This window comes from Chiloscyllium plagiosum, unplaced genomic scaffold (assembly GCF_037043375.1).
Source record: "Chiloscyllium plagiosum isolate Xiang-an unplaced genomic scaffold, Cpla_swu_hap1 HiC_scaffold_19, whole genome shotgun sequence".
NCBI classification, from domain to species: Eukaryota; Metazoa; Chordata; class Chondrichthyes; order Orectolobiformes; family Hemiscylliidae; genus Chiloscyllium; species Chiloscyllium plagiosum.
In genome coordinates, this window is record NW_028270157.1 from 33,322,692 (window position 1) to 33,347,394 (window position 24,703).

The 24,703-nt window shown below is 42.3% G+C and overlaps 1 protein-coding gene across 8 annotated transcripts in view; it reads right to left on the bottom strand.

Moving 5' to 3' along the window:
- Positions 1-24,703, bottom strand: part of LOC122559687 (suppressor of tumorigenicity 7 protein homolog) — a 200,475-nt gene that overhangs the window by 12,435 nt on the left and 163,337 nt on the right. For 6 of the 8 annotated variants that reach the window (XR_015760434.1, XR_015760435.1, XR_015760432.1 and 3 more), the window contains 4 exons: positions 19,859-19,961; positions 19,310-19,460; positions 9,621-9,713; positions 3,361-3,500 (listed from right to left, as the gene is read on the bottom strand). Coding sequence is in view for 4 of the 8 variants with exons in the window: in XM_043709580.2 (XP_043565515.1) it covers positions 3,361-3,500; positions 9,621-9,713; positions 19,310-19,460; positions 19,859-19,961 (487 nt within the window). In the remaining 4 variants the exon portion in view is untranslated. Of the gene's footprint in view, positions 1-325; positions 445-3,360; positions 3,501-9,620; positions 9,714-19,309; positions 19,461-19,858; positions 19,962-24,703 lie in introns of all 8 variants that reach the window. The other 2 variants (XM_087997201.1, XR_015760433.1) reach the window with 2 other exon arrangements.

The window sequence follows — 24,703 nt, forward strand, 5'->3', positions numbered from 1 at the left end:
GAGGAGATTTACTAGGATGCTGCCTGGGCTGGAGGTCTGAGCTGTGAGGAAAGATTGGATAGATTATATTTGTTTTCCGTGGAGCAGTGAAGGTTGAGAGGGGATAGAGATGTATGAAGCTATGAGAGACATAGACAGGTGGACAGGAAGGCACTTTTTCATAAGTAGTGGGGTCAATAACCAGAGGACATATAGATTAAAGGCATTAGGACAGTTGACAGTTGAGGAGACGTATTTTACTCAGAGGGTGGTAGGAGACTCCCTGAAAGGGTAGCTGAGTTAGAAAGTTTTGCAACATTTAAACAATATCGAGATATTCACTTGCATTGCCATAGCCTTCAGGGTTAAGGGCCAAAAGCTGGAAATTGGAATAGATGTGGGCAGATCTTTATTCACCAATGTGGAGATGATAGGCTGAATGGACTCCTTCTGAATCGTAACTGTCTATAAGTAAATGCCGCAAAATGTGAAATGCAAGGAAGTTCACAACAACAGCATCTACAACAATCTGCATTTAAATTATGCATTTAATGTAATAAAATGGCTCAAAGTGCATTACTGAACTTTATTAAAGCAACACTGAGATTAGAACAGATGAGTTAAAGCTTGGTCAAAGAGGTACACCCCTGGAGTGTTTTAGAGGTACATATGAAGGCAAAGAGGATTTGGGCTGGAATTCCAGAAAATAAACTGGAGGGAGCTATGTTTCGATTAGAGTCATAGAGATGTACAGCATGAAAACAGACCCTTCAGTCCAACCCGTCCATGCCAACCAGATATCCCAACCCAATCTAGTCCCACCTGCCAGCACCCGGCCCATATCCCTCAAAACCCTTCCTATTCATATACCCATTCAAATGCCTCTTAAATGTTGCAATTGTACCAGCCTCCACCACATCCTCTGGCAGCTCATTCCATACACATACCACCCTGCATGTGAAAAGTTTGCCCCTTTTATATCTTTCCTCTTTCACCTTAAACCTATGCCCTCTAGTTCTGGACTCCCCAACTCCAGGGAAAAGACTTTGACTATTTACCCTATCCATGCCCCTCATAATTTTGTACACCTCTATAAGGTCACCCCTCAGCCTCTGACGCTCCAGGGAAAACAGCCCCAGCCTGTTCAGCCTCTCCCTATAGCTCAAATCCTCCAACCCTGGCAACATCCTTGTAAATCTTTTCTGAACCCTTTCAAGTTTCACAACATCTTTCCGATAGGAAGGAGACCAGAATTGCATGCAATATTCTAACAGTGGCTTAACCGATGTCCCGTACAGCCGCAACATGACCTCCTGTATTCAATACTCTGACCAACAAAGGAAAGCATACCAAACGCCTTCTTCACTATCCTATCTACCTGCAACTCCACTTTCAAGGAGCTATGAACCTGCATTCCAAGGTCTCTGTTCAGCAACATTCCCTAGGACCTTACCATTAAGTATATAAGTCCTGCTAAGATTTGCTTTCCCAAAATGCAGCAACTCGCATTTATCTGAATTAAACTCCATCCGCCACTTCTCAGCCCATGGGCCCATCTGGTCAAGTTCCTGTTGTAATCTGAGGTAACCCTCTTCGCTGTCCACTACACCTCCAATTTTGGTGTCATCTGCAAACTTACTAACTGTACCTCTCATGCCCGTATTCAAATCATTTATGTAAATGACAAAAAGTAGAGGGCCCAGCACCGATCCTTGTGGGACTCCACTGGTCACAGGCCTTCAGTCTGAAAAAAACTACCCTCCACCACCACCCTCTGTCTTCGATCTTTGAGCCAGTTCTGTATTCTCCCTATATTCCGTGATATCTAACCTTGTTAATCAGTCTCCCATGGGGAACCTTGTCAAATGCCTTACTGAAGTCCGTATAGATCACATCTATCGCTCTGCCCGCATCAATGTATTCAAACTGGTCATGAGCCCAGAATTGAGAAAGTGCAGAGATCTCAGAGGGTTGTCGACCTAAAGGAAGGAAATAGGTAAGGGAATGGAAAGTAATAAATCAGAACTTTAAAATTAGGGTCTTGCAAGATCAGAATGGGAATTGAGAAGCTACGTAAGATATCGAGGTCAATAAGATGGCTATGTATGTAGGGAGGGGAGTTTATACAGTGAGAATTTACAGGAGAGCAGTGAACTCACAGAGGAGGGAGAGCATGCTTAGTGAGATGGATTTTCAAATCATTAGTAGAAGAAGGTGAGATTCTCAAAGTGGCTGATGCTCCAGACTGCAGTAAGGCAGGCGAAAGTATAATTTGATAATAACATCCACATTGTTAGTGCTCTGGTTTAGCAGGGCAATGTATGGAAAGTATAACCAGAATTATCCCATCATACACAATAACTTCAGGGATGGGAAGGGCCTTTTGAGTGGACAGATATTCTGGAGGGTAAAGCAAGGAGGATAGGATCCTCTCACAGAATCCACAGGGTCAGCATCATCAGAGGAGAGGGAAATGGGAAAGATATTGGCCAGATTAGGCCCCAGGGAGAAAAGGTCAGGAAAGGTGAGTAATGGGGTAGTTAGGTTACCACTGAAAAGTGACAGCGATGATGGGTCCTTCAGAGAATGACAAAAGAGGCATACAGCAAAGTGGTTGGCTTATCTGTGAGGAAGTCAAGCTTGTGTCAATGGCAGTAGAGTTGATTAAGGGTTTGAGGAGTGTTGAAGGGTTAGGGTAGGGCTTTGGGTGGCCTGACCATCAACAACAGCTAAGAATATATTACATGTTTATTTCAATTGGTGTTTGTGTTCACAATTTGGTTAGGGCATTTGCCTACCATACAACAGGGATTAGACTTCAAACCACTTTGTTAGTTCATAGCTGTTTTGTAGAACCCTGAGTTAATGAAAAATGCAATATATATATAATACGCTGTTTCTTTATTTCAATAGAACAGGAAAAGGCAATCAAAATAACAAATACAATCCTGCACTGTATTCCCAAAGTAATCTTAGAAAAATAGGCAAAAATGACTTCCCAGACAGAAGGATAAAGTGAGGCTGATGCTGGAGATCAGAGTCAAAGAGTGTGGTGCTGGTAAAGCACAGCTGGTTAGGCAGCTTCTGAGGAGCAGGACAGTTGATGTTTTGGGCATAAACTCTTCATCAGGAATGATGAAGAGCTTATGCCCGAAATGTCCACTCTCCTGCTCCTCGGATGCTGCCTGACCAGCTGTGCTTTTCCAGCACCACAGTCTTTGTTCCCAGACAGCAGAGTCAAGTTTGGGGAGCTGATGGACCTACTTTTACACCTAGTTTTACAATATGAAAAGAACGACTGCACAAACACAAGGATAACATTCTTAAGCAGTTCAGGAGCTCAGTGTATGAGCATCATAACCGACTTGAAAAGATACTTACGGCTTTTGCAAAGACTCCCATGAGTTCTGGAAACTGATGTGTGAGAAGAGCCAACATGGCAGTGAAAGAGCACAGGCCGGCTGTGAAGAGGATGAAGAATGGAAGCTCCTTCTTGGGATACACTGAAACTTCATGAAACGCTGGATATGAACACATGGTATCAGATAGGCAGAAAGAAAGAAACAGACAGAAATAAAATGAAATGAGACAAAAACAAACAAGTACTCAGGAACAATGGGAAACATGAAGGTTCAAAGAAAGTCAGAAATAAACATGTAACAAGACAGAAACAGAGAGAAAGACAGAAAGGATGATGGATATAAAAATACATATTTACTAAATATTTTCACATGCAGCATACTGTTGTAGAATCATTAAATATAAACAGAAAGGGCTGGAGAAACTCAGCATCCGTGGAGAAAGAAACAAAGTTAATGTTTTATCAGTATGACTTCATCTGAATCCTTCCTGTTTTAAGTTAGTCTTTTTAAATAAAGAGATAAATAAATTATCGCCTTTGGATCCAGACCATGAATCAAATACAATTCAAAAGAAAAAGATCAGGATAACTATACTAATAACATTCAAAAAGGGATGTTAATGAGGGTATGGAAGATTCATAGAGTCATACAACATGGAAACAGGCTCTTCAGTCCAACTCATCATGCCGACCAGGTTTCTCAAACTAAAATAGTCTCATTTGTCTGTTTTTGGCCCATATCCCCCAAACCTTTCCTATTCATTTACCTGTCCAAATGTTTTTTTAAATGTTGCAATTGTACCCACACCTACCATTTCCTCTGGCAGTTCATTCCACATAAATGCCACCCTCTCACTTTAAGTCTATGCTCTCTAATTTTGGATTCACCTACCTTAGGGAAAAGACCCTGGCAATTCACCTTCACTATGCCTTTCATGATTTTATAAACCTCTCTCAGGTCACCACTCAATTTCCTAAGCTCAAGTATGGAAAATAGTCCCAGCTTATCCATCTTTCCTTAAATCTCAAACCCCCCAGTCCTGGTAAATTCTCTCTGCACCCTTTCCAGTCTAATAACATCTTTCCTGTAGCAGGTTGATCAGAACTGCATTCCTAAAGTGACCTCACCAATGTCCTGATTGGTTTAGCAGTTGTATTGCTGGACTAGTAATTCAAGTCTGGAAACATAAGCTACCACCACAAATACAGTTGACTCTTAAATGCCCCTGAAATGGCTTAGTAAGCCACTCAGTTTTACTCAAGATGGGACTGTGTCAGCATATTCTCAACAGCAATTAATGGTGGGCAATAAAATCTGGATTTACTGCTGATCCCATATGCTCTGACTGGTAAAAAGATGAAGAGGAAATAAGTGAAATGATTAGGTGGAATGATGAAGAAATTAAGAGAGACTTTGGAACATGGTGGAAGCTATGGTGCTGAGATGTTGCTTGGTGCAGATACCTAGTGATGAAGATGGTGGTGGCATCTTCTAGCATTCAGCACCTTTCATTTACAGAGTGTCTAAAGGCACTTTCATAAAGGTACAGAAAAAAGCAAGGGCATGATTATCAGACTAGGTTGACAGGATGACTTTATTTAATTTTAAACAGGAAGAGGTAGAGCAGATTAGGAATGAATTGCAAGTGTGAGATGTTACTGGGCATCCATATTCTGCCCCAAATGATGGGATGGAGGGATAAGGAATGTATAAAAAGCCAGATTTGGAGCCTTACATTGTTGAGTGGAGCTGAAGGAAACTGCAGGAGAGGTTGGAACAAAGCCATGCAGAATTCAGAGAAGGTGGCAGAGATTTGAAACCTAATGCATTGGGAGAACATAGAATGCAGGAGGCGGCCATTCGGCCCATGTGCCTACTCTAGCTCTTTGAACTATTCAACTAGTTGTACTGCCATGCTTTTTCCCTATTGTCCTGCAATTTTCTCCCTTTCAAGTATTTATCTCATTTTGATAGCCACTGGATAGGGAGATGTTTTAGCTTTGTGAAAAGAGGTGATGGATAAATGGCCCAAAATAAATTAGGGAAAAATGGGAATATTTGATGAGGATATTGAAAGACTACAGGTGGACATGAATAGTGAATGATTAGAGAGGTGACTGGTACAAAAAACGCAGAAGCTATGAGACAAAGAACAAAGAAAATTACAGCAGAAGAACAGGCCCTTTGGCCCTCCAAGCCTGCACTGATCCCGATCCTCTATCTAATCCTTTCGCCTATTTTCTAAGGATCTGTATCCCTCTGCTCCTTGCCCATTCACATATCTGTCTAGATACATCTTAAATGACACTATTGTTGCTGCCTCTATCACCTACATTGGTAATGTGTTCCAGGCACACCCACCACCCACTGCGTAAAGAACTTCCCATGCATATCTCCCTTAAACTTTTCCCCTCTCACTTTGAACTCATGACCCCCAGTAATCGGGTTCCCCACTCTGGGAAAAAGGTTTCTTGCTATCCAACCTATCGATACCTCTCATGATTTTGTAGACCTCAATCAGACCCCCCCTCAACCTCCGTCTTTCTAAAGAAAATAATCCTAATCTACTCAACCTCTCTTCATAGTTAGCACCCTCTATACCAGGCAACATCCTGGTGAACCTCCTCTGCATCCTGTCCAAAAGCATCCACATCCTTTTGGTTATGTAAAAACCAGAACTGTATGCAGTATTACAAATATGGCCAAACCAAAGTCTTATACAACTGTAACATGACCTGCCAACTCTTGTACTCAATACCCCATCGACTGCACAAAGTATAAACAAAACAGGGGAAGGAAATACAAAATCTTAAAATTTTACATGGATTTAAAAGCCAAAGTAAACTTGACGTGTAGGCACACATGACATTAAGGCAGGAGTGGGTACTGCAGATGCTGGAGATTAGAGTCAAAACTAGAGTGGTGCTGGAAAAGCATAGCAGGTCAGGCAGCATCCAAGGAGCAGGAAACGTCGACATTTCGGGCAAAAGACCTTCATCAGGAATGAGGCTGGGAGCCACAGGGGTGGAAAGATAAATGGGGGGGGGGCTGGGGGGAAGGTATCTGAGAGTGCAATCGGTGGATGGGGGTGGGGGTGAAGGTGGGAGAAGGAAGAGAGGAGGGTGGAGTGAATAGGTGGGAAGGAAGATTGAAAGGTGGGACTGGTCATGAGGACGGTGCTGAGCTGGAAGGTTGGAACTGGGGTAAGGTGGGGGGAGGGGAGGTAAGGAAAATGGTGAAGTCCACATTGGAAGAGGCCCCCCAGAACGCCAAGGGGAACACCACTTCTGTAAATGACTCCACCCCCATTCCCCCTACCAGCAAGCCCACTCCAATTACAGTCTCCACCTCCACTCCCAGTTCCACACCCACACCAGGTCCAAGCTCCCAGTCCTGAAGAGTTTACACCATTCCCCAGACCTCCCCCTCACTGAGGATGAATGATCAGTCCTCAGCAAAGGCCTTACCTTAATCCCCCTCTGTTCATGTATCAACAAATTCAATACTTGCCATGACGTCGAATTCTTCCTCCGCTGCCTCCGCCTCCAAGCTTACTTTTTTCATCAAGATTCCCACCCACCCTCCAAGGACCCCTCTGCCCACCTCCAACACACTTGGACAACCTGTGCCGATCTATTACCTGCCCTCGACCTCTTTGTTTCCAACTGCGGCCAAGACATTGACCGCCTCAACCTGTCCACGCCCCCGTCCCCCACTCCAACCTCACTCGCACAATGTGCAACCCACCACTCCCTCTGCTCCAACCCCAACCTCACTACCAAACCAGCGGACAAAGGGGGTGCAGTGGTAGTTTGGCGCACTGACTTCTAAACCGCTGAAGCCAGGCGCCAACTCGAAGGCACCTACTCCTACCGCCCCCTCAACCAGGAACTCAACCCCCTCATCACCAAACCTTCATCTCCCAGACTATACACAACCTCATCACTTTTGGGGATCTCCCACCCACAGCTTCCAACCACATAGTCCCGGAACCCCGCATTGCCTGATCCTACCTCCTACCCAAGATCCACAAGCCTGACTACTCTGGCCGATCCATCGTCTCAGCCTGCTCCTGCCCCACTGAATTCATCTCCACCTACCTCGATATTGTCCTATCCCCCCTAGTCCAGGAACTCCCCACATATGTTTGAGATACTACCCACACCCTCCACCTCCTCCAAGACTTCCGTTTCCCCGGACCCCAACGCCTCATCTTCACCATGGACATCCAGTCCCTCCACATCGCCATGAGCCATGACCAGGACCTCCAAGCCCTCCATTTCTTCCTCTCCCGAAGTCCCCACCAGTACCCCTCCACTGACACTCATGCATTTGTCTGAACTGGTCCTCATCCTCAACAATTTCTCCTTCGAATCCTCACACTTACTCCAGATGAAAGGGGTAGCCATGGGCATCCGCATGGGCCCCAGCTATGCGTGTCTCTTCGTCGGCTACGTAGTTACACCGGCACCACTCCCCTCCTTTTCCTCTGCTACATTGATGAATGCAACGACGGCATCTCATGCTCCCACGAGGAGGTTAAACATTTATCAACTTCACCAACACATTCCACCCCAACCTTAAATTCACCTGGACCATCTCTGACACCTCCCTCCCCTTCCAACCTCTCCATCTCCATCAACAATGACTGACTTAATACTGACATTTTTTACAAACTCACCGACTTCCACAGCTACCTGGATTACACCTCTTCCCACCCTACCTCCTGCAAAATAGCTATCCTGTATTCCCAATTCCTCCGCTTCCACCATATCTGCTCCCAGGAGGACCAGTTCCACCACAAAACACATCAGATGGCCTCCTTCATTAAAGACTATAATTTCCCTTCCCAAGCATAAAGATGCCCTCCAACGCATCTCATCCATGATCCCCACCTCTGCCCCCTGAACCCCACCACTCCAACTGCAACAAGAACAGAACCCCATGGTCCTCACCTTCCACCCCACCAACCTCTGCATAAATCGCATCATCCGCCGACATTTCCGCCACCTCCAAATGGACCCCACCAGTAGGGATATATTTCCCTCCCCTTAGCCGCTTTCCGCAAAGACCATTCCCTCCGTGACTACCTGGTCAAGTCCACGCACCCCCCAACAACCCACCCTCCCTTCCAGGCACCCTCCCCTGCCACCGCAGGAATTGCTAAATCTGCGCCCACACCTCCCCGCCACCTCTGTCCAAGGCCTCAAAGAAGCCTTCCACATCCATCAAAGTTTCACCTGCACATCCACCAATGTCTTTTATTGTACCCGATGTTCCTGATGCGGTCTCCCCTACACTGGGGAGACTGGACACCTTCTCGCAGAGCGTTTTAGGAAACATCTCCGTGACACCCGCACCAATTAACCTCACCTCCCTGTGGCCAAACATTTCAACTTCCCCTCCCGCTCTGCCGAGGACATGCAGGTCCTGGGCCTCCTCTATCGTCACTCCCTCACCACCCGACGTCTGGAGGAAAAACGCCTCATTTTCCGCCTCAGAACACTTCAACCCCATGGCATCAATGTGGACTTCACCAGTTTCCTCATTTCCCCTCCCCTTACCTTACCCCAGTTCCAACCTTCCAGCTCAGCACCTTCCTCATGATCCATCCGCACTGGTCAATCTTTCTTCCCACCTATCCGCTCCACCCTCCTCTCTGACCTATCACCTTCACCCCTGCCTCCACCCAACTATTGCGCACTCAGCTACCTTCTCCCCAATCCCATCCCCCTCCCATTTATCTCTCCATCCCAGAGACTCACCACCTCATTCCTGATGAAGGGCTTTTGCCCGAAACATCGATTTTTCCTGCTCCTCGAATGTTGCCTGACCTGCTGTGCTTTTCCAGCACCACTCTAATCTTGACACATGACATTAAAGTCAACCTATGTAGATAAAGACTTAAGGCAAACAAACATCCTTTAATTTGACACTAGAGGCACAGAATGCAAATCCAAGAAGGTACATGTATGACCTTAGGTTGGGTCATCGTTGGGACTATCATGTGCAAATCTGAACTTCCATTGAGAGAATGTTATGAAAGCAATTGAACAAATACAATAGGAACTCACTAGAATGTTATAATTGGTGACGAGTTATATGTATAAAGAAAATATTGAGGAGTTAGAGCTTTGGTTAGTAGGACAAAGGATAATCCACAGATATCTTAAAGATCATGAACAGTTATGTTAAGGAAATTAGCGATAGAATGTTAACTGATTGGGGGAATTACAGTTACAAAACAGGATATAAATATGGTTTCTTTAATTAACTTACATGGCAGCAACTCTCTGTCTGCGGTCTCTGTGCAAATTGGATATGGATAAAAAAGATGACCTTTTTCCAGGGGATATGGGATCATTCGAAAAGCTGAGGAAAAAATGTTTTATTCCATTACTTTTAATGACACATTGTAAAAATTAAAAGAACATAGTTTTTTAAAATCCCCATTTTCTCTATAAGTAAGTATCTATAACTCCTAGCTAGTGAGTAACTGGTAAATTATTTGAAATACCAAATGCTGCAAAAGGAGGAAAGTATGTGGGATATTTAAAAGAAAATGGCATGTTGTCCACACTTTAACCTGTGAATTGAACTGCAGGCACTCAATGGAAACGTTTAAACAAATTCACAGTTGGTCACCCATTTAAATCTAATAATTTGATGATGATTTATTTTGAACTCAAGAGCTCAGGGTAACTGTACTTTTGAAATAGATGTATTTGTTGTAACAAACATGAAATATTTTCAAAGTTGACATTTTGAAAGGATTACACTGAGGAATGGGTCTTTACTGTCTGTCTCACTATTAAAATTCATTGAGTTGTGAGAAGTTACTGTACTTTCATGGCAGATAGGAATTGAACTCATCACAAAGTTACAGCTGGACTGAAGTGACAAAGGAACCCTGTTTTGGTGTTATTTTAGGTCTGTCCATATTTGACTAAAATGGGATCAACTGCTGAGATTATTTTTAATTCATTTTATTAATTGGCTTGAGGACGTCAATCTCTAGGTTAGCTTTTATTGTCCATCCTCACTGGGATTTGAGTGTTAATTTATTGTCCACCACTAATTTCCCTTAAGAAGATGGTGGTGAGCTGTCTTCTTGAACTGCTGCACTCCATTAAGGTTCCTCATGGTAGACTGATTAACAAGGTTAGATCACATGCAATACAGGGAGAACTAGCCATTTGGATACAGAACTGGCTCAAAGGTAGAAGACGGAGGGTGGTGGTGGAGAGTTGCTTTTCAGACAGGAAGTCTGTAACCAGTGGTGTGCCACATGAATCGATGCTGGGACAACTACTTTTTGTAATTTATATAAATGATTTGATGAGAACATAGGAGGTATAGTTAGTAGGTTTGCAAATGACGCCAAAATTGGAGGTGTAGTGGATAGCGAAGAAGATTACCACAGAGTCTAAAGTAATCTTGATCAGATGGGCCAACTGGCTGAGGAGTGGCAGACGGAGTTTAATTTAGATAAATGTGAGGTGATGCATTTTGGAAAGGCAAATCAGGACAGGACTTATCCATTTAATGGTAAGATCCTGGGGAGTGTTGCTGAACAAAGAGATCTTGGAATGCAGGTTCATAGATCCTTGAAAGTGGAGTCATAGGTAGATAGAATAGTGAAGGAGGTGTATGGTATGCTTACCTTTATTGGTCAGAACATTGAGTATTGGAGTGAGGAGGTCATGTTGCGGCTGTACAGGACATTGGTTAGGCCACTTTTGGAGTGCCGTGTGCAATTCTGGTCTCCTTCCTATCGGAAGGATGTTGTGAAACTTGAAAGGTTTCAGAAAAGATTTACAAGGATGTTGTCAGGGTTGGAGGATTTGAGCTATAGAGAGAGACTGAATAGGCTGGGGATGTTTTCTCTTTAGCATTGGAGGCTGAGGGGTGGCTTTATTAAGATTTATAAAATCATGAGGGGCATAGATAGAGTAAATAAACAAAGTCTTTTCCCTGGTTTGGGGGAGTCCAGAACTAGAGGGCATAGATTTATGGTAAGAGGGGAAAAATTTAAAAGGGATCTAAAGGACAGTGTTTCATTCAGAGGGTGTTATGGGTCTGGAATGAGTTGCCAGAGGAAGTGGTAGAGGTTAGTACAATTATAGCATTTAAAAGGCATCTGGATAGGTATATGAATAGGAAGGGTTTATCGGGACATGAGCCAACTGCTAGCAAATGGGACTAGATTAGGTTGGGATATGTGGTCAACATGGATGCATTGGACCAAAGCGTCTCTTTCTGTGCTGTACATCTCTATGACTATGACACTTATGGCACACCCATAATGATGTGCTAGCATTTAGTTACTGCCGAAGAGTCTTGCCCTTGTTTAGACAGTGAATTATAGGTCAATGACTGTAGATTACTTAAGAAGGACTGTGTATATAAGCAATCTAGCTTTGTAACCATCCTAGGCTGAAGGCTGATTCAGTTGTTGGCAAATTAAAATAACTGTTGCTCATAATATTGAGCAAATCAATTGTGGTGAACTGCATTGATTGATGCTCAGAAATGTTCCTCCAGCAAGAATTTCTTGGAAAGCAAATTAATCTCTCTGCACTAAAACATATTTTTGTTAAAAATAAATGTTGACCAAGGATTATTTCCTTCAATGATTTTCGTTAACAATCTGACCATTGATATTTAAAACCATGACACAATTTACAATGCCACCAAGTGGCGAACAGGGGAACTGCTGCAGTATCTTTACCATGAGGCTTTTATAGTAAAAGGCACAAAAACCTCTGACTTCAAGAGACTGGCAAAACTGAGTCTATTTTCAGTCACTGTCAGGCTATATCCACATCAGCATTTAGGGAAGCTTTGCTCTATTCAATGCTACAAGGAAAGCACCACTTTATCTCAATAATCTAACCATTTGTGAAAGTTAAGAGCAGTAAATCTGAAATGAAAGACGCAAACATAATTTGCAAAACTGAACAAGCCAGCAGCTATTAAAGATCTTTAACTGAAGGAATTAGTAAAAAGACACAAGTGCACACAGCAAAGGGCAGATATTCAAGATATGGTGTTGTGCGAGTAAAGTGTTGAAGCTGTTGAATGGGGTGCCAATCAAGTGTGCAACTTTGTCCTGGATGAGTACAGTGTTTCTTTATGTTGGAGTTGCACTCATCCAGGCAAATGTATTCCATCATCCTCCTGACACATAACCTTTTAGATGGTGCATAGGCACGGGGGAGGCAGGAGGCATGTTACTCCTAGCCTTTGACCTGCTCTTGTAGCCACAGTAATTATATAGCCGGTCCAGTTCAGTTCATGGTCAATGGTAACTCCCAAGATGTTGATAATGGATGATTCAATGATGGTAACACCATTGAATGTCAAGGACGGATTGTTAGATTCTCTCTTGTTGGAGATGTACATTGTCTGGCACTTATGGCGTGAATGATGGATACAAATTATTAGCTCAAGCCTCGATGTTATCCAGGAAATGGTCTGTTTCAGTATCTGAGGAGTCAGAAATGGTGCTGAATATTATGAAAGCATTGATAAAGATCCCCACTTCTGACCTGCTGGAGGGTAGGTCATTGATGTAGCAGCTGAAGCTGGTTGGGCCTGAGACACTACCCTGAGGGACTCCTGCAGAAATGTCCTGGTGCTGAGATGATTAACATCCAACAACCACAAACAACGTCCTTTGTCCTAAGTATAATTCCAACCAGTGGGGAGCTTTCCTCCTGAATCACATTCAATTCAGTTTTGCTAGTGCTCCTTAATGCCACACTCAGTTAAAAACTGCCTTGACGTGAACGGTACTTTCTCTTACATCACCTCTGGAGTTCAGATCTTTTATCCATGTTTGGATTAAGACTTTGATGATGTCAGTAGCTGAGTAACTTTGCTGGAACTCAAACTGATTATCAAGGAACGGGTTAATCCTGAGCATGTGCTGCTAGATAACACTGTCGATGACCCCTCTCATGACCTGGCTGATAACTGACACTAGATCGATGGGTGGTAGTTGGCCAGGTTGGATTTGTTCTGTTTTTGTGAATAGGCCATAACTAGGTAATGCTACAGTTGTTGATGTACTTGGCTAAAAGTGTAGCTAAATCTGGAACACATCTTCAGTCTTGCAGAGCCCACCGCCTTTGAGGTATCTACTGTTTTCAGCCATTTTTAAAATCACATGGTGTGAATCAAATTGACAGAAGACTGGCATTTGTGATTTTGGGGACTGTAGGAGGATGCTGAGCTAGATCCTACACTCAACACTTCTGATGATGCTTGCAAATACTTCAGCCTTGTCATTTGCACTGGTATGCTGGCCTCCCTCAAAATTTACGTTTGGGATATTTTGGAGCTTCTCCTTCTGTTAGTTCTTTAATTGCCTGTCACCAGCCAAGGCTGGATGTGGCAGGACTACAAAGCTTAGCCCTGATCTGTTGGTTATGGGATCATCTAATTCAGTCCATTGCACATTGCTCCCACTGTTTGCCACAAAAGTAGTCCTATGCTTTAACTTCACCAGGTTGTTACCTAATTTTTAGGTATCCATGATGCTGTTTCTGAAATGCACTCCTGCCCTCTTTGTTGAACCAGGCTTGATGGTAATGGTAGAGTGGAGGATATGCCAGGCCAGATTCTGTGACTGCTGACGATAGATGCCCTGGTCTTCAGTACCAGATCTGTCCAAAAACCCATCCCATTTAGTAAAGTGATGGTGCCACAGAACACAATAGAGTTACCCAGTGAAATTGGTATTTTATTTTCATTAGGATTGTGCAGTGGTTACTCCTACCAACACTGTTATGGACAGATGCACCTGGGACAGATGGGTTGTTAAGAATGAGGTCAGTAAGCTTTTCCCTCACTATGTGTTGCAGATTCAGTCTTGCATGGGATTAGATTGGGTTAGGATATCTAGTCTGCATGGACGAGTTAGACAAAAGTGTCTGTTTCTGTGCTGTACATCTCTATGACTCTATGATTCAGCCAACTATCTGCACACTGCTTCTACCAAGCCACCCTTGATTATGGACATTGAAGTCTCCAACCAAAATATAGATTAATAACTTAAAGTCCCATGTCCATGGAAGATTTACATTTGGTCTTTGAGGTGTCCTTGAATATTTATTACACAGACCATATTTTTCAGTTACTTCTTCAATGAGTCTTGTGTACGTAATTGTAACCTTTGATATGAAAGGTGAACAAATTGTCTGCATGACTATAAGACATTTTGCTTTTTCCTTTCTAATTCTTATCATCCAATGTCATTAACATTTATTGGATGTTTTGCTTAAAAATGCCTGTATTTTTAAAATGATGCCATCATGCATTTATTAGATAAACTGCACACTTACCTAGAACAATTGTTCATAGTCCACATTTGGCATGGTCTCTATCTAATTTTGTTTCAGCGTTTTCATGGAAGATATGCTGTGCAGCAAGATTATCTCAAGTGTCTCCAACTAAATCAACACTAACGAAATGGCTCAATCCAGCCTTTGCATAGAATCACCATTGTTTTCAGAGACATCTGAGTGTTGTAATCTGTAACCCTGAAACAAGTCAAACTTTTGTGCTCTAAAATGTTACCTCGATCTTTGTTACTGAATGAGTCAAAATAACACTTTAACTAATCTATTCCCATATACTGTCAAGATGCAAATACTATCCAATATGACACAGGTAATGAATCAGTGAGAAAATCACTCATTACCAGACTCAAGCCTCTTGTTTTCAGTGCAGTTCCTTCAGATTGATCCTTAATATCATCCATGACTTCTGAATTCTGTGCATCTTGCATCGCTTCAAAAGTCTTGCTGTTCCACTTTGGGTAGTTCATCATAAATGACATTTTGTTTCATTTCTGAAGCACCTGTTCACAGTTCCCTGGACATTTCTGGGACTCATTTGTCTATACAATTCCAACCTAATCCTGTTGTTGCTGTGGTACTAAGCCATGCTAACAGTCTTCATCCTCATTCATTCTGTTTGTAAGTTTATCTGTTGTACTGACACCTGTTCTCCATTATCTGAATGATCTTGAAAGGTCCCAATCAGCAAGTCCTCCATCCTTCATTCCATCACAAAATGCCCGTTTATGCCATCAAAGTTGTTGGAAAGTTAAAAGCAGCAGATGTTTGATCCAAATGAGTGTTTTTCAGAGAATCAAATGCCCTTTAAGACTTGAAGCCTATTCACATGTGATATGTTAGCTCACTCCAACAACTTAAATACAAGTATTGAATAGGAAATCCCCAATTTGAATTTCTGCAATCTTTTATTCAGTCTGATAAAGCCCATGATATATTCCTGTAAGAATGACTATCTTTCGAAATCCATCCAAGTAAGCACCCATTGGACAATCCTTCCTGTAAATTGCTTCCATTTGACTTAATCGTTATTTCAACCTTCATCAGTATCCAGCCACATCCAGCACATCCAGCTCACAAAATACTTGGCTTCTGATTTTTCTTTTGTTAGAGAGCATCAATGCCAAAGCCTTGCCTTTTCCCTGGTAAGGGGAAAATTCACGCCCACACACCTACTTCATTTTTCTCATCATAAGGTTTGGATTCAGGAAACATCAGTGGGTCAGAAGAGCACGGCAGGTCAGGCAGCATCCGAGGAGCAGGTGAATCAACATTTTGGGCATAAGCCCTTCACCAGGAAAGGTTTATGCCTGAAATGTTGATTCTCTTGCTTGTTGGATGCTGCCTGACCCGCTGTGCTTTTCCAGCACCACACTCTCAACTCTGATCTCCAGCATCTGCAGTCCTCATTTTCTCCTAACATCAGTGGGTCATCATACCCTGACAATTTACACACATGTTCAACAGTTCTTGGGAAAAGTAACTCTGCATATAATTTCTGTCTGACAAATACTCTTTAGTTTCCAATCTTCACCTTTAAACAATCATTTTTTGTGACTGTGTTAAACATCAGACCACCAGACGAAGAAGCAGGGAATAAGACATCTATCACCTACAAAATAAAATTACAGTTGTTTGCTTCCTTCCCAATGAACCCTCAGTATTCCAGATTTCATCCCTTTTTAAGCTGAAGAAAATCACCCTGTCCAGGCATGTTTCTGGACTTGAACCTAGACATTCCAGTTCAGAATATCACCGCACTAACACTATACCACATGATCCATCTTAATATCAACAAGGTGCTTAGGGATTATATCACACACCTCTAGAATAGGTGGAACTTGAACACAGGTCTCCTAGCTCAGAGCTAGGGACACTAACACTATGGCACAAGAGCTCTGAATTATGTACTTAAGGTACTTCATCAATCAATGGCCTCCAGTTGTAAACCCTTAAATCTTTAAGCTTACAATACTATTAATATGGGTTACCTGTCTAAAACATGATTGAAATTATGATATGTTTTCATGGATTTTTCCTGTCCCTTGTCTGGAAGGAGTAAACACAAACTGTGAGCAAGTTGAAAGTTAAACACACCCCTCTGTGCTGCTAATTCACACTGGAAGTAGAGTCCTTGGAGCACTAAGTTCTCTGAGTTGCCCCAGTTAAGTTCCTGTGGAACATGTTGCTTTAAACAGATTGTTACCAAGTCATGACTTAGAGCCTTCAAGTCTTGACATCATTAGTGAGGACATTCCTGAGAGATGTTAAAACTGTTAGTTACCATATTCTATTTCATCATGGGCACAGAGGCTGCATGTTGCAAACGCAGCAAGCTGAACAATAAATTCTTGCTTCATCACAACGCACGAGTGGTTAAAAGGATTGTAGGTGCAACAAACACTTTGTATAAGAAGGCAAATGACTGCTGCACATTCTTGCTTTTGAATATTTCATATCTGCTCCCTGAGATCAGTCTCACAAAGAGGCTTGAAAGAGTATTAAATTTCTACACAGAAACATATGTCTCCTCCAAATTGTGCTTCATACACAATATACACACAACATATGATAGCATTCTCAAAGGGGGGAAAACTTTGACTTGTTAAAACCCATTACCCATTTGAGTTTCAATTTAATTCAGTAAAGAGAAGGTAAAGTAGAATTAAATAATGGAGTATTTGGTCTGCTCAATCTGGGCAGAAGCAGCTTTGCAGGCTTATGTGTGCCCACCTGAATATAAAGTAATTGATCTATAAAAGGTGTGTGAGAATGTACTATAATAGGCAGCGGTACACGTGAAATATAATCAACTTCAATCTTTCTCTGCTACATCATACTATATTCTTTTTCAATCATGCCCATTGCTTCTCTTTTCAGTACATTTTGTGTTTGGGGTTTACGTACTACAGCAGCAAAACAAATTTGTGGCACATTTTTAACTTTGAATGTTGTCAGTCACTAGATTTATTCATCTTCATTCTAACTTCTCTCCTTTGCACTTCTCTTCAAGTTTGACATCTTCTTCTGCACATAATTCCAATTGTTCCTTGTAGACAATGACATAAATGATCTCATGTCAAGAACCCCACCTTTTTGTCCCCCGAGCCAAAACAGATGATTCCTCTATTTTGCGGAGATCACTTAAATGCTTGCCAACGTCTACTATAATCTGCAACCTCTGATCTGTAAATCTTGCTTTACACCGTGCCTCCTTCTTCCAGTTCCTGGAGAAACTGTGCATTTCATATGGGACAAACCCTAATATACCATTTATGTTGGCTTAGTGACATTTTGAGCAAATTGAGCAGACATTTTGACCATGTTTTCCAAATGGTCAGTCAGTTGTATTTCTTTTAGCTCCACAAAGCAAGATTCTAGATCAATGCAATTGTTTTAGGGTCCTGTGAGTACTTTGAGTAAAATAGGAAAAAAAGGGTAAGAAAGAAGAAATCCCATTTCTTGTACACTGTAGTTAAGAACAATTTCATCTCTAAAGTAAACAAAAGCCTTGCCAACTTAGAGGAAATAGTTGAAATCTAGTCCTGCAAGTTGAGTTACAGATACCAAGAATTATTTTCAGCAATAATATACAAAGGTCACAGTGTAATACTTTGTAGGTCACTCTTGGTAGGACTGCAACTCTTGAGCCATAAAGGGAAGGCCTCGTGGTATTATTGCTAAACATTTAATCCAGAAATTCAGTTAATGCACTGGGGTCTTTGGTTTGAATTCTGCCATGGCAGATAATGGAATTTGAATTCAACAATAAAAGAAAACCTAGAATTAAGAATCTACCTTGAAACTACTGCCAATTGTTGGATGAACCCATCTGGTTCACTAGGCCCTTTAAGGAGGGAAATCTGCCCTCCTCACCAGACACACAGTAATGCGCTTGACTCTGAACTGCTCTCTGAATTGGCTTAGCAAGCCACTCGGTTCAAGGGCAGCTAGGTACAAGCAATAAATGTTGGCCACCCAGCAGTGCTCATGTCCTACAAACGAATTTTAAAAAGTGTGGATTAAATTCCACTCCAGAGAGTTAAGTACTAAGGAGGCATTGCTGTCTTTCATGAGATGCAAAGTAAGACCCCTTCTACCCTGTCAGGTGGATGTAAAAGATTCTGTGGCGATACTCCGAAAATAAGCAGGTGAATTCCATCGGGTGTCTTGGCTGATACCTACCTGGCCATTAATGACACTAAAAAAAACGATTCTCTGCTACTATTTTGTTAATGTTTGTGAAATTTTACAGTGTGCAAATTAACTGCAGCTGTCCAGTGTCACAAAAATGACTTCAATATTATCACATTAGCTGTAAAGTACGTCGCTAAGTCCGAAAGTTCTGAAAAGCACTGAGCATCGTTTTCCAAAGCAGTAATTAATTTCCAATCTACTTTGCTCAACAGTTTCAGGTTGATACATTGGAGAATGTAATTTCAATAAGAACATCATAATTAATATTGATTCCAGACTGGTGTCAGTTTTCAGGACACTGAAAACATCTACAGCAATATTACTAGGAAAGGAAGCTATCAAAAATAAATGAAGTACAAAGCAGTGGGTCTACATAATTCAGATAGCTAATGTCCAGAAGGTACTTACTTCCCTCCCAGGTACAATGTAATAGGTTGAGAGCTCCTTCTACCCGTTTCCAGTGTTGAAGATGGAAAAATGCATATGCTATTGCTTCACTGTCTCCTCTCTTCAAAATATGTTCTGGTGGAAGTATTAAACTTTTCATTTCTAATAAATACTAAAAATAAAACAACAATTTAAAAGGACACAGTTAGAAGACCATGGATCGTAAATAAGAGTGATTATTTTTTCAAATACTTAACATATTTCACTCGAAATAATGTTCCTCTTGTAATTGACTAAATAGTCCATCTGCTATTAGTCAGCATCACTGTTTAATAAATACATTTTAGAATTAATCGAACTGTTAGTTTTAGGCAAACATGTCGGTCACAGATATTTCCTCCATTATCTTCCAATTCTCTGTTAATTAGCAATGATTGTAGTACCTTCACCACTAACACATTGCAAGAGATTGAAAGCCAATTATCTCTGAAGCTAACATTACATTCGATCATTACAAACCAAACAAAGCTGTTGGCTTGCAAATGAATTGCAAAGAGAAAAACCACTCACCTTAGGTACATGTGGGTTAAACTCTACTGCCCTGTGTATTGCTTCGACAGCGTTCATCTCTGCAGTACTCAGCCCTCGCCTTGAGGCAGCCTCTGGTGAAAACCTAAAACAACAACAACAAAACCGTTCATCCCAATTTATTTTCTGAGACCACATGACTGTTAACTAGTGATGACCATACAAGGTGACACACAGGAAACTTAATAATCAAGGACATGGATCCTGTACATCTCATTGCACCATCTGGTATTACTCAAACCTCACAGAAGCCTAAAAATCTATCAAGAGAAACTTGACACCTGAAAGAGAATAATAATGGATGATTTTTAGTTTAAGTACAGTTGGCAAATAGTTGCCTGCTCAAGAGCTTATTTATCTTTCCTTTCCATAAACTGTGGCTTTGTTTTTGTTTTTCTCTCTTGCTTTGTTTTATTCTGTTCGAAAAGGGGAGTACTTGGTCTTGATCAACTTTGAGGGAAGGTCACCATTTGAATTGTTAATCTGTTAGATGGTTTAAGTGTAGAATAAAAAATAGAAATGTGAGAGATACTAATGGGATGCAATCTCACCTGCAAATTCAAACAATGCCACAAACCATGAGCTCAATATATAATGAGTTAACAGCGCTTAATTTTGAAACCAGATGCGAGATTGTAATGTGGAACATCAAAGCTTGTTGCTTCTGATGCAGGTCGCATGGTCATTAACATGACAGTAGTGTGCAGCTGAGTGGATGCAAGCCTCAGCAGGGGTCCCAAATCATGTGAGGTTAGTGTCAGCTCAAATCACCTTGCATCTCTCAAAGGGGAGGCACGTGTTTGGAGTACGCTCTGAAAGCAACTCTAGAACTCATTCTGATCCTGGAAAGACACGTGAATTGAACATATATTGGTGGATCACCAAAATGTTGAGGTGCCAGAGCAGTTTAAAGTTCAGACTGTCACAAAGATAAGCTTCCATTGCTGTTGGTTGGAGGTGCTGGGGAGGTACTTTGGTATGCTCCAATAGTACTACACTCTTGGCAATGTATGAAAGAGTAGGTTGCAAGGTTTTGGTCAAAAAAATGCAGAGAAGGAGAGATGTATTTTTCCAGCAGGGGACGAGGAGGTATTCCACAAAAAACCTTTTCAATGCAGATAGTTAGATTAGGCTGGGTTAGATGCCCTTTGGCCAAACAAATTTGTAGTGGTCAGTTCCAGTAGTCAACAACAGTGATTCTGGCTCAACAGAGTCACAAAAGTAATTTATTTTTAAATGTCACATTCCAAAAACTCCACCATGAGCCTCTGATATTGCCCATATCCATCACTCACTTACCAACAAGCTCTGTCAATCATGATTTGTACATCATATTTACAGTTTCAGCTCACCTCTTTGGGCTGTCACAACCCTCATATCCACATCGCACAGCCTGCATACATTGGCTACGTCACCCAAACAGACTGCACCTCACTGACTGCCTTTCCCGTCTTTTCCAGGACAAGGTGATACACAGCCAGAGGAGGCAGAAGCTAACCAGACAGGGAGAGACACAGGAGATTATCCCAACAGAGGGGGCAGTAGTGGCCATCATTTCATCAGCAGGTGACAAAACTATGGCCAACTGCTGAACTGAAACAACGGAAGATGACATTTTACTCATAAAAATCCTCTATTATTCCCTGTATGTGAACTGAATGTTTAACCTTGTCCAGGTATGGCCATTTACAGAAGGTTAGATGTGGATGTTTTTGTGTACATTTCCGTAAATAAAAGCTTATAATGTGTTTACAAGTTAGGTTCCAATTTTATCCTCCCCATCTGTCTGGAGTATAACACCAACATTTCACCAACTCCACACTCATTTCTGATTTACAAGTTGATATGATGACAGTATGCTTCTCCCACTTTCTCCCATCTTCTCTTTGAAGAAACCAAAGAAGTACAAACTGACCAGAGAGTGGTGGGACAGCGACAGGCAGAAGAGTAAGAGAACTGCAATATTAAGGAAGCACTGTTGTTCACTCTTACACACGCAGCCACCAACTCAGAAGTTGAAACTATGTGCATTTGAGACGACTGGATACAGATGGGACATTCATTTGGTGATACACCAAACACAAATTCACAAACCTGACTGCCCCAGTCAACCCATCGTCTCCGTCTGCTCCTGCCCCACCGAACTTATCTCCTCATAACGTGACACCGTCCTGTCCCCCTGGGTCCAGGAACTCCCCACATACATTCGAGACACCGCCTACACCCTCCATCTCCTCCAAGACTTTCATTTCCCCAATCCGCGACACCTCATCTTCACCATGGACATCCAGTCCCTGTAAATGTCCATCCGCCATGACGTTTCTTCCTCTCCCACCGACCCAACCAATACCCCTCCACCGACGTACTCATTCAATTGGGTGAACTGGTTCTCACTATCAATGACTTCTCCTGGGAAACCTCCAACTTCCTTCAGACCAAAGGGGTAGCTATGGGCACCTACATAGGCCCCAGCTATCGCTGCCTCTTCATCGGTTACGTGGAACAGTCCATTTTCCGCAGTTAAACTGGCACCAACCCCACCTCTCCCTCTTCTACTTTGATTGTATCGATGCCACCTTGTGCTCCCACGAGGAGGTTGAACAGTTCACCAACTTCACAAACACCTTCCACCCCGATCTCAAGTTCACCTGAACTATCTCAGACACTTCCCTCCCCTTCCTGGACCTCTCCATCTCCACCTCCATTTCCGGTGACCAACTCAACATTGACATATACTTCAAACCCACTGACTCCCACAGCTACCTGGACTACTCTTCCTCCCAGCCCCCTCTGTAAAAATGCTACCCCTTACTCCCAATTCCTCCGTCTGTGCCATATCTGCTCTCAGGAGGACCAATTCCACTCCAGAACATCCCAAATGGTCTTCTACTTCAAGGATTGCAACTTCCTCTCCATGTGGTCAACAATGCCCTCCAGCGCATGTCCTCCACTTCCCACACTTCCACTCTTGAACCCCATCCCTCCAACCACATCAAGGATGGAATTCCCCTGGTCCTCACCTTCCACCCCACCATTCTCCAGATATAACACATCATCCTCCGTCATTTCTGCCACCTACAGTCAGAATCCACCACCAGAGATATATTTCTCTCCCTACTCCTTTCAGCATTCCACAGAGACCATTCCCTCAGTGACTCCTTCATTAGGTCCACCCCCCACATTCCTGATGAATGGCTTATGCCCGAAATGTCAACTCTCCTGCTCTGCAGATGCTGCCTGACCTGCTGTGCTTTTCCACTGCCATATTTATTGACAAATGGCCTACAGTCCCGACCAGTGGCAGGATAGTGCAGATGGCAACTCACCAGAGAGAGGATGTACTGAGGATTCTGATAAGATGGACAACAAAAAAGGCCAGTAGTTGTGCATAATGAGCATTGCAAGGCTGTTCAAGAAGTCTGCATATAATGTCACTATGGAATCTCGCTTCAACTTTACCCAAATTTCACCCACAGTTTGAAGTAAATTCATTCCAGTATGAAAGTGGTGGTCAACTCCATTAGTACATGTCAATAGATGTGGAGCTGCAAAAGCACAGCAGGTCAGACAGGATCTGAGGAGCAGGAAAGTCAATGTTTAGGGCCAAACCCTTCATCAGGACACGTTGACTTTCCCTCTCCTTGGATGCTGTCTGATCTGCTGTGCTTTTCCAGTGTCACATCAATTGAGTCTGGCTTCCAGCATATGCAGTCCTTACTGTCTCCATTAGTACGTGTGTGGTCCCATCACGATGCAGCCTGGGATGACTAACCTCTCACGTTTCCATTGCAAAACAAACAGAGGCTACCTAACATCTGGATGCTGCCGTAGAAATGCACATTTCAGTGATGTCAGCTCAGCTTTCTCTGTACATGTTCTGTCTCTTAGCAACAAGGCTGCAGACACCAGTGCTTAAAGGGGCTTGAGAGAATCACAGCAATCTAGAACTTATCTTTCAATAGATTGTGAGGACTCAAGTACCTGGAGATTCTGATTGCATGGTCCATTCTCTGGACAACAGCAGTTGTTTTTTTTCACCACTGCCTATTACCTTGCTTTTGCTGCCATCCAGTCAGCCCAGATTGCTGCAATAAATACCAAGTTAGTGTAATCGCTAGACCCACTGGGATTGCACAGTGTAAGAGCTCCAGAAGACACTAAAGGAATACATTAGTGTGATTAATTGACATTGGTATGCAATATTGGATTTTTTGACTAATGAATTTTTTTATATTGTTCAAAGTTATGTTAAGGCTTGATTTATTTCATTTGAGGTACTGGACTCTGCCTCATTCCCTATTTGATTGTTACATATTTCCATATTTTAACCTGATTAATTAGCCTATAAATTGAGCAATGTAGATTGCACTGCAATTCAGCACTTGGGTTATAAAGGTGTTTCTTAAATAAATACATTATTGTTATTATTACATGGTGGCTAAGTGGTTATGGTTAGTGACAGAGGAAGGCAAGATGTGGAAGTATTGCTGTCTGAATACTGAATATCTTGACTATGAAATGGTTCCCTCAGGGATCGGTGTTGGGTCCACAATTATTTACAAATTATATTGATGATTTGGAGTTGGGGACCATGTGTACGATGTCAAAATTTGCCTATGACACTAAGATGAGTGGCAGACCAAAATGTGCAAAGGATTGTGAAACTTTGCAGAGGAACGTAGATACATTGAGTGAGTGGGCAAAGGTCTGACAGATGGAATACAATGTTAGTAAATGTGAAGTCATACATTTTGGTAGCAGTAACAGCAAAATAGATTATTATTTGAATGGTAAAAAGTTGCAGCGTACTGATTTGCAGAGGGACCT